Genomic DNA, 9,555 nt, shown 5'->3' with positions numbered 1-9,555 from the left:
GTAAGAGGAAAAGTTCTAAGTGGCTTCGAAAGAGGGTTCATTATTGGGGTATGGACAACAGGAGCTTCAGTCACAAAGATTGCTCAACTGGTTAATGTTTCAGTAACAGTAACCAGTGACATCGGCATTTAGAACTATGGGAAAGACAGATCACTATAGGGTTTGAAATTGTGGTCGAAAGCACACATTCGACGACCGTTATGCCCATGCAATATGCAAGGAGTTGAGCAACAGTTGAGCAACTCTGGGAGTGTCAATGCAGGACGTGGTCAGACTGTCAGCAAGAACAGTCCATCAACAACTACAGAGAGGGATATTATAGTAAGGTTGCTGTGCATAAACCCTAAAGACTAACGCACATTAGAGATTTCATAAAAAAATAATAAAAAAAACATAATCCCTGGTCTATGGAGTGAAAAAAGTGAAATGGTCAGATCAGTCATCCTTCACCGTATTCTTGAAAAGTAGGCGAGTGCATGTGTGCCTTCCACCAAGAGAACGGTAGAGGCCTGAATGATTTGATGGCTATTATATGCTATGACCTTCACAGTCACCAGATCTCAACCCAATCTCACCTATGGGAGATTTTGGACCGATATGCTCTCCACCACTGTCATCAGAACAACAAATGAGGGAATATAATTTGGAAGAATGCTGTTCCATCCCTCCAGTCGAGTTCCAGAGACATGTAGAATCTACACCAAGGCACATTGAAGCTATTCTCGTAGACCGTGGTGGCCCAACACCTTATGAAGACACTTTATGCTGTTTTTTCCTTTAATTTGTCAACCGTCTGTATTTATTCTATGCATTAAAACATAGATTAACAGCTAGTGACAAGGACTCATGACAGTCACGGATGAAACCAGAGGTGATCTACAGTATGTTCACTCCATTCATTTAAAACGTTATTTTTCCCCTCTGGGCATTATTAAAAAATAACCAGTGAATTTAGCCTTTTTTATTTTATCAAAGTGGCAAACTACATAACAGCTCTAAAACACAAATTAATATTCATATGTTTTACCCTCATTTGCAAAATAAAACAGATCTTGGGAAATATTGTGACTTTGTTCTCAACACATTTACACAGTTGCTTTCAGGCACTGATCCAACCACAGAAACACAGGTGCTGCACTGAAACTTTGTATTTCCTTCACAGATAATACAATGTGCTGCAGTAGGGACTGATCTCAGTACAACTTAAATTCAGCTCAACACAGCCAAATCCCAGTCTTCCATTAACTCCTTTTTTATTTCAATGAAAATGAAAAAGGACCTAAGGGGGGTTATTTTACTCCAAGGTCACAGAGATGATGTTTAATCCCAGCCAAGTCTCTTCTCACATCAGTTTTTTCTGAGAGTCCATGGGCCTTCATTTACTTCTTATCTTCCACAGTTCTACCAAAATACTCCTTCTGGAACTGCTGGAACTGCTCCTCTGTGAACAGAGATCTCTCCTCCTTCTGCTTCCGTACAGGACGGTCCGGACGATTCCGGGCCTGTCGGCCTTCATTGTGAACCAGGATCTGGAAGGAATAGCACAGCACAGAGACCCTCAGCACATACAATTTCAGCTATGGGACAATGGCAGAGGATCAGATCTTTTTTTCTGCATTCCAAACACATACTACCCAGTTACCATGAAAACGCCTTGATATGTACAATTACACGCCTTGTCCTTTAACACACTTTCACACATCACATTAAACTGCCCAGCCTCGTAATACATTTTATCAAGCATTCAGCAAGCAAACATAATATGGTAATATAAAAAATAAAAATAAAACACATGTACGCATATTTATTTTGGGCAACTCACCTTTTGTGTGTGGGACTGCTCTGCTTTGTATGCCACTCCCATGAAATATCTCAGGTTTTTACTCAGCTGGCTCCGTTTCTGTTTTTTCCTAAACTCATCTGAAATAAAATAATGAGAAAATATGTTTTGGTCCACCAAGCACAAGGGGTTACATTTTCATAAAAGCATTTTACTAAAACAACAAATAGTTGAAGTGTCCGTATAAAAAGTTGATATGAATGTATTCCAGAGGCCAAGCCAATACACCACATATGCCAGAAATGAGGAACATGCATCAGAGCGGCAATATCAACAGAAAAGCGAGATCGGCCTGTAGCGTAGTGGTTAAGGTACATGACGGGGACCCGCAAGGTCGCTGGTTTGATCCCCGGTGTAGCCACAATAAGATCCACACAGCCGCTGGGTCCTTGAGCAAGGCCCTTAACCTTGGGGAGGATTTCCTCCTGCTTAGTCTAAAATCAACTGTAAGTCGCTCTGGATAAGAGCGTCTGCCAAATGCCATTAATGTAAGAAAAGAAAACCTACTGCAAGCATTATGCTGACACCTGGAGGCACACCACGGTTTGACCTACCCACTGCACTCTTGATGCGCTTGTCTTTGACGGTAGCCTTGCTCTTGCCTGATCCTAGCCTGCCCTGCAGCCTGCGAACCTGCCTGGTGACGCCCTGTCTGTTGGAGCTGATCTGATCCATTACTCCGTCCCCTCGTCCTCCTGCCTGGTTCACTGACCGCATCTTCTTAGCCTTCTGTTTTTTGTTCCCAGGTACACCTACAACGCAAGAAGAAAAGAGCAAAATAATGTTTAGTGCTGGCTGATGGAGGTAAATGGAAATACATTGTTACAGGAGCACAGGCATGGAAGTCTATAACCCTGGTCCTAGAGGTTCTTTCGGATAAGGGTTTAAGCTAGTTCTGAGCTAGTTCATGAAGCAAAATTAATCAATGGCATCCCTGGTGTTAAAATTCAGCTATGACCAGTTTGAAATGACCAACTACCAGCCGTTCAAAACATAGCTTGAGGTAATCAAACCATGTTGAGTATGGAGCTGGTATGAATAGATCAATCAGCTATTTCAAAACCTAGCTTGAGCTGCTTTTTCAGCAGGGATTAATTATCTCTTAGAAGCAATAGCATCTATCTAGCTTCAGGCCCTCCTTCCTCTGACACCCAAGATAATTAAATTATCAAATTAACTCTAATATGCAAGTTCATTTGTATATATAACATAGACTAGTGGTATTCACTCTTGTGAATCTAGATGAGCCCACCATGTTGACTGCTTTATCAAATAAGTGCTGCGAAAACCAAAACCTGCACACTGCATTTCTATAAGGGTAAAAGTGAACTAGGTATAGCTCAGCAACTAGATCAGGTGATCTGACGGTAATCTCTAATGAATATAAGCAACGAGGAAAACCAAAACATAATGAGGCTATTCAAGAAAAGCGTTAGCTAAATACTACTGATCCACGGATCACCGAGCGAACTATGCATCGTCTTTACACACGCTTCGATAGCGATTAATACGGAATTCTGTGTAATCCGAATGAATGAGACGGCTAATTTGATTGACTGTCGTAAACTGTCCAGCAGCCTACTGTAGCAGTGATCACATGCACTAGTTCGAAATTATACCAACGTGCTACAAATACTACTTGCGAGATTCGGCGTTAGTACGTTTCACTTTTACCTTTTATATCATCACTTAAAAGCTCCAGTCCTCTCCTAATTATTGACGCCGACATATTTGAGTTAGTTTAGCTATGCTTAATATACAGTGGAAGCAAATCTTTTAAAATCAACACACTGAAACACATGGATCTCACATCCGTTTCGGGCGTCAGTTTTTATACCTCGACGCTAGTCTGTGCGAAATTCACTAATATATATACGACTGGATAGTCAACGTTTAAATTATAATATGTTAGTTGAGACATCCATGCCATATACGTATCTACAAATCATCGCAGAATGTTGCGCAGGATTACGCCATGGCAATTCGTATAACTATTGGTCCGTCTGTCAGTTCCGGCCGGTCTGTATGTAATAGCTGCACACGTGAATCTCTGTCTCTCTCTCTCACACACACACACACACACGTACAGTATGTTTTAGTATTTTACAGAAACAGCCGTTTTTGTGTTGAGTCTCCCCATTTCCAGTTGTGTAAGAGTAAGTTAACAATGACTGACAGATGTTAACCGTTGCTCAGGTGCATCCTTTTGCATTGATTGCTTGCACATAAAAAACAACGAGTGTGTTGTATTGGTTTTATAGCTTCAGCTTTTGTCTGTGGAGTTTGCAATTCGTGTCATCAGAAGCCACATGAAATAATGAAGACCAGACGACTAACTATGACTGGAATAGTTAATCTGTAAACTGGAAAAGTAAAAAAAAACTGAATAATTCATGAAGAAGGATAGCACAGTAACTGTGTTTATCAAGTAGGCTACAGTTTGGAACATCTTGAAAAGAGAAATACCACTGGTGGACCAGGCTGGAAATAGACACCAAACAGGTCAGCCATTGAAGACAACTGCAGTCAATGACAGACAAATCCTAAGAGCTGTGAAGAATATCACAATGGTCAGACATATCACCAGTAGTCTCCACAGGGCAGGAGTGAAAATATCACAAGCCACAGGATGCAAAAGACTTTGAGAGCAGTATTATTAGAGAGCACAGGCTACACTGCAAGATACAAACAGCAATAATAAAAAGGTCAGATTAGAATTCACCAATAATTTGTATGAACTTAATTAAAATGCAGAGATGAGCCAGAACAATTTTTATGCACAGATGTCACAAAGACAAAGCTTTACCAACTTGGAAATTTTCAGTGTTTTATTTATCAGGGACAGTGCACATTAATCATCAACATCAATGTAAATGCGCCAGAGTTAGCTAATTAGCTCATTTTCATCCGTAGTCTCTAACCTGAATGTCTTTGGGGTTTGGTCTTTGGAAGTGTGGAGAAAAGAAGGAACAGCCCATCATCCAAAGCTATAGTGCCATGACTTAGGCATGTATTGCTACTTCTGGAACTGGCTCACTGAACCATATTGATGATTTCATAGAGCAGCAGAACTATGCAGTCACCTGATTTATCAAAAGTCAGTCAGTCACCTTTATCATTCATTCATTCATTCATTCATTCATTCATTATCCTAACCCGCTTATCCTGAACAGGGTCGCAGGGGGGCTGGAGCCTATCCCAGCATACATTGGGCGAAAGGCAGGAATACACCCTGGACAGGTCGCCAGTCCATCTCAGGGCACACACACCATTCAGTCACACACTTATACCTATGGGCAATTTAGACTCTCCAATCAGCCTAACCTGCATGTCTTTGGACTGTGGGAGGAAACCGGAGTACCCAGAGGAAACCCACGCAAACACAGGGAGAACATGCAAACTCTGCACAGAGAGGCCCCGGCCCTCTGAGACCCAGGACCTCCTTTGCTGTGAGACGGCAGTGCACCATCCTGCTGCCCCAGTCAGTCACCTGATTAATCAAATTGAGCATACACTTCTCTTGCTGAAGAGGAGAATGAAGACAGAAACCACTGAAGCAAAGATCAACGGAACAAAATTCATCCATTAACTTACTTTTGCACATCTGAAAATGAGGGGTATCATCACAAAAGCATATTCATCTTTTGATTTCAAATGCATATACCTTAATTAAAGGCAAAACACACATTTAATTTTAGCTAAGAAACGTATGGAATGGAACTTATTATATAATTATATAATTTGTATTCATGTTGTGTTGGCTATACAATTAAACCTAAAATGCAATTTATCTTGTTATAGAAGAGTCACTGCGTATGAACACCGACACCTAACAAATATAACCAATGTATTGTGTCCGTTAGTACATTAGTCCATTAGTACTATCGTCGTGCTACAGAATACCCCAATTATCTAGGTTGTTAGGCGAATTTGTGCAGTATTGGCGTTTTACTTGGGCAACTTCGCTTGCTAGCCAACTTTTTGCAGGTTGAACGCGAGTGACAAGAGAGAGAAGTTCATTGGCGAGTGTGCTTACTCTCACTACATTACTGGCTCAGTTCCAGCTACCTGCTGTATTCAAGGAAGTCCGACATGGCGCTTCATAACCGGGCTCTCATTGCAGCAAAGTGGTTAGCCGATGCCGTCAAATGCAATCGGGTAGGACCCAGTCTTCGTGTTCTAGATACCTCTTGGTACCTACCGAAATTAAAGCGCAATGCCAGAAAAGAATTCAAGCAGAAGCACATACCAGGTGCAGCATTTTTCGACATTGACCAGTGCTGTGATAAAACTTCACCGCTTGATCATATGCTCCCTACAGAACGCGCGTTTGCGGATTATGTTGGCAATTTAGGGATTAGTAATGACACGCACGTCGTGGTATACGATGCCAGCGAGTTCGGATGTTTTTCGTCGCCACGAGTGTGGTGGATGTTCAGGGTGTTTGGACACAACTCTGTGTCTGTGCTAAACGGCGGGTTGAAAAATTGGGTTCACGAAGGCCACGAAGTCACTGACAAATATTCCAAACCAAAACCCGCTGATTTTCGAGCAACTCTCAACGGCACATGGGTGAAGACATACGAGGATATTCTGGACAATACTGAGACAAAACGGTTCCAAATTGTGGATGCCAGACCTGAGGGCAGATTCCACGGGACAGACGCTGAACCCAGAGACAGTACGTTACTCAACAGTGCATATACATTATGATTAGTTGTGTATCCATTCTAATACGGTTTCTTCAATTTATAAAATAGCAGGTTTATATTGGTACTTGGTACTAAACTTTACTAGCCATGGAAGCATCTAGCCACAATATGAATATTGTTTATTTAATGGGTGTGACGTGCTTGTTACAACAATGGCAGGTTTACATGCAAAATTATGTACAATACTGAGGAGGCCTTCATGTAATTTTGACAATTATTCCCTATAGGAAACAGTTATTATCCTATAGCAAGGTAAGTACAAATTCTCTCAGACAGCGATTACAGGAGTTGCGAAACCAGACTACTTTTATTGATGTGGACTTTGCCTAGGGTAAGAAACGGCTTTGTTTGATGTTGAGGGTCAGAGACAGAGGTAGGATTACGTGTAACGTTACATGCAATGTAACAGAACAGGCTTCAAATGATAAAATATGCCTCTATCTACTGCATGTCCGTTTTTCTTATATCAGCGCTTATGAAAGTGTCTGTTTTCACACCTTAGACTGTACACTCCCATGTTGCTGGTAACTGCACACGCCTGTCATTCTGCCGCCTTCCTGCCTGATCGTGACATCACTTCCTCCCTGACAGACACAGAGCCGGGACATATCCCAGGCTCCATCAGCATGCCCTTCCACTGCACCCAGGCGCCCTCTGGCCTGACACTGCCCCGGGAGGAGCTGGCGCGACTGTTCCAGCGGGCCGGGGTGGACCTGGGGCGCCCGGTATGCGTGTCCTGTGGCTCGGGGGTGACCGCCTGTAACATCGCCCTGGCTGCTCACGTTTGTGGCCACCCAGGGGTGTTCGTGTACGACGGAGGCTGGTCCGAGTGGTACGCCAGGGCTGTCCCTGAGAATGTCATCTCGGATGGCCGCGGGAAGCACGTGTGACGTGCCGGCCGTTGATTAACCTGCTCGCTATTGAACTTGGGAGCTCGTATTGATTGCTTGTAGAGAGTACAAGGGTGCCAGTGGCATCACTGAGATGAGATTAGGGGGCAGCCATTTGCAAGGAATACATTACAGGTCGGGGGTATGTTTTTTTAAAAGAATATTTTATTTACAGAATATATTCAATGGAATGTGTGGAGTGTGGGACAGAGCTGAGAGTTTTATATATGTGAAGATGTATTTGGATTCACAATGAAGAGTTAGTGAATCATGAGAAAGTGATATGCATTTCCTAAAGGGTTTGGTAGATGTAAGTACTGGTATGTCATTGCCCTGTGTTTTGATTGATTTTGATTGTCAGTAGACCATGCATGGTAGACCTGCATGGTAATCAAGGTTCTGAAGCACTCAACTTTTACCTAATTTTTTTAAATTGTGGGTAAATCTTAATACATCACGTTACATTATGTGTTTAGCAGACACTCTGATCCTACTTGCAGTATAGAAGAAACAGAAGTGCATTCACCTGATTAAAATGAACTTAAAATAGTGCCAGACCAGCAATTCCTTAAACATCCCTTAAACTCTAGTGCAAGTTGTCTATGCTAACCAGGAACAAAACAAAAGATTCTGAATGTGTGTTTAATGTAGACTACATCAAATGGAAATCTCAGGTGCTCTCAAATATCCAGCTTGAAACGATGAGTTAGCATACTTGGCAACCCCAGGAGGCAGTAAAATTATGCACTAATAATTAAAATGTGTTTGCATGTGTTTGTGTGTACGTGTAAAGTCCTTGAATTTGTTGCCAGTTTTTTCTTTTAAGGAGCCTTGGCTTTGTGCTGGCGTGTAAAGATACAGCTTGCTGTCTTTATAAGAGAAGCACACCCATGCCATGGTTTCAGAAGATAATACAGAAAGTCCCACCCCACATCACATGACACATAAATATCTTACATTCACAAGAACACTTCCAATAAGCAAATATGGCTACAGGGTTGTGAAATATTTGGATTATGCACGAGAGAAGGTTATATCCAGTACATCCTGTTCTATTACTGTGGGTTATATATCAATTCCGTTATTTCATACCCAAACTGCATTGTTTTCTTCTGTTTCGTTAATAGTTTAACTTGCTTGTATATTTGATGAATCTTGTGGCTTTATTCAAAATGCAAATCTCAGGATATTTCTGATTTGAAAACTTTTTATGTAAATCTGTCTTTACTGGTATGAAATGAATTTGGTTTTAGATCTAAATATGATTAAATTAAATTGTTTTGATGCTTATAATTCTGTCTTATTTTTTCTTTTTTGTGGTAAACTAACTCCTTTATGCCATATGCTTATGCATATGACAAAGCTGCAAAATAAAATGAAATTTAAAATATACATATCTTCAGTGCAGTCTGTATGTATTTGGACAGTTATACAGTAAATCTGTAATTCTGGCTATTGAAGACTATCGCATGATAGCAATGACCTAAGAAAACCTCATTTTAATATGATTTGTATTTCCAGCTACCTACTGTAATGTTACTGAACGTGAGCCAACCATTTGCTTAACTGTTAGCCACCAAGGCTAATCTCTTGCAAACCCAGCTCACCACTGTAGTAGCCAATCCATACACATCTGCTCCTGCCCTCCTCCTCTTTATAATGGATCACAGAGCCTATGAGTTCAGTGTATTGAACACATGCTTTTCGGATACAGCACAGAAATAAAAAAGGCCCAAGCCCAGAAGCGGCCCAAGGAGTATTTTTAGAATAACAAACAAGTAGACAAGCAAGGTTTTTTAGACAGGCAAATTTGGGCAATCGGATGCTCAGTGGTTCTTGGTCAGCTGTGTGTCCTTACATCATTATAAACTCTTGGCACACTTTTATACTGTTGCTAACTGTGACCACATACCCACCAATTACATGGGCACAGACTTAGAGTTTACTATTCATACAAAGAGCCTCCTCCAGGCCTTAGATATTAAGATGGTTGTCTTAAATACATATTTTTTAAATCATTGTAAATCATTTCTCACCCTCAGTAGCCCAGCAATAGTTTTTTGCATTTCATGAATAAACATTACACAAACACATGCACAGTAACACAAATGAC

At 41.3% G+C, this 9,555-nt stretch overlaps 2 protein-coding genes across 2 annotated transcripts; one reads left to right on the top strand and one right to left on the bottom strand.

Annotated features, from left to right (window-relative positions):
• Positions 1-946: 946 nt before the first annotated feature.
• Positions 947-3,701, bottom strand: rps19bp1 (ribosomal protein S19 binding protein 1). Its single transcript, XM_061222097.1, has 4 exons — positions 3,515-3,701; positions 2,395-2,592; positions 1,823-1,920; positions 947-1,529 (listed from the first exon to the last, which is right to left on the bottom strand). The coding sequence occupies exons 1-4, from the start codon at positions 3,567-3,569 to the stop codon at positions 1,380-1,382; spliced, it is 501 nt and encodes a 166-aa protein (XP_061078081.1). The 5' UTR covers positions 3,570-3,701; the 3' UTR covers positions 947-1,379.
• A 2,024-nt stretch (positions 3,702-5,725) lies between these two features.
• On the top strand, positions 5,726-8,832 carry LOC133111605 (3-mercaptopyruvate sulfurtransferase-like). The gene is made up of 2 exons (XM_061222083.1): positions 5,726-6,521; positions 7,144-8,832. The coding sequence occupies exons 1-2, from the start codon at positions 5,933-5,935 to the stop codon at positions 7,440-7,442; spliced, it is 888 nt and encodes a 295-aa protein (XP_061078067.1). The 5' UTR covers positions 5,726-5,932; the 3' UTR covers positions 7,443-8,832.
• The last annotated feature ends 723 nt before the right edge of the window (positions 8,833-9,555 follow it).

Source organism: Conger conger, chromosome 2 (assembly GCF_963514075.1).
Source record: "Conger conger chromosome 2, fConCon1.1, whole genome shotgun sequence".
NCBI classification, from domain to species: domain Eukaryota; kingdom Metazoa; phylum Chordata; class Actinopteri; order Anguilliformes; family Congridae; genus Conger; species Conger conger.
Note: the sequence above shows the minus strand (reverse complement) of the source record. Positions and strands in the feature narration are given on the sequence as shown.

Bases quoted from the DNA above. Each gene is read 5' to 3' on its own strand.
- rps19bp1 (XM_061222097.1), bottom strand. From the start codon at position 3,569: ATGTCGGCGTCAATAATTAGGAGAGGACTGGAGCTTTTAAGTGATGAT. The intron at 2,593-3,514 runs GTAAAAGTGAAA...CTTGCGTTGTAG, and splicing joins TTTAAGTGATGATATAAAAG to GTGTACCTGGGAACAAAAAA. The intron at 1,921-2,394 runs GTAGGTCAAACC...ATTTTATTTCAG, and splicing joins GCGCATCAAGAGTGCAGTGG to ATGAGTTTAGGAAAAAACAG.
- LOC133111605 (XM_061222083.1), top strand. From the start codon at position 5,933: ATGGCGCTTCATAACCGGGCTCTCATTGCAGCAAAGTGGTTAGCCGAT. The intron at 6,522-7,143 runs GTACGTTACTCA...CCTCCCTGACAG, and splicing joins AGACGCTGAACCCAGAGACA to ACACAGAGCCGGGACATATC.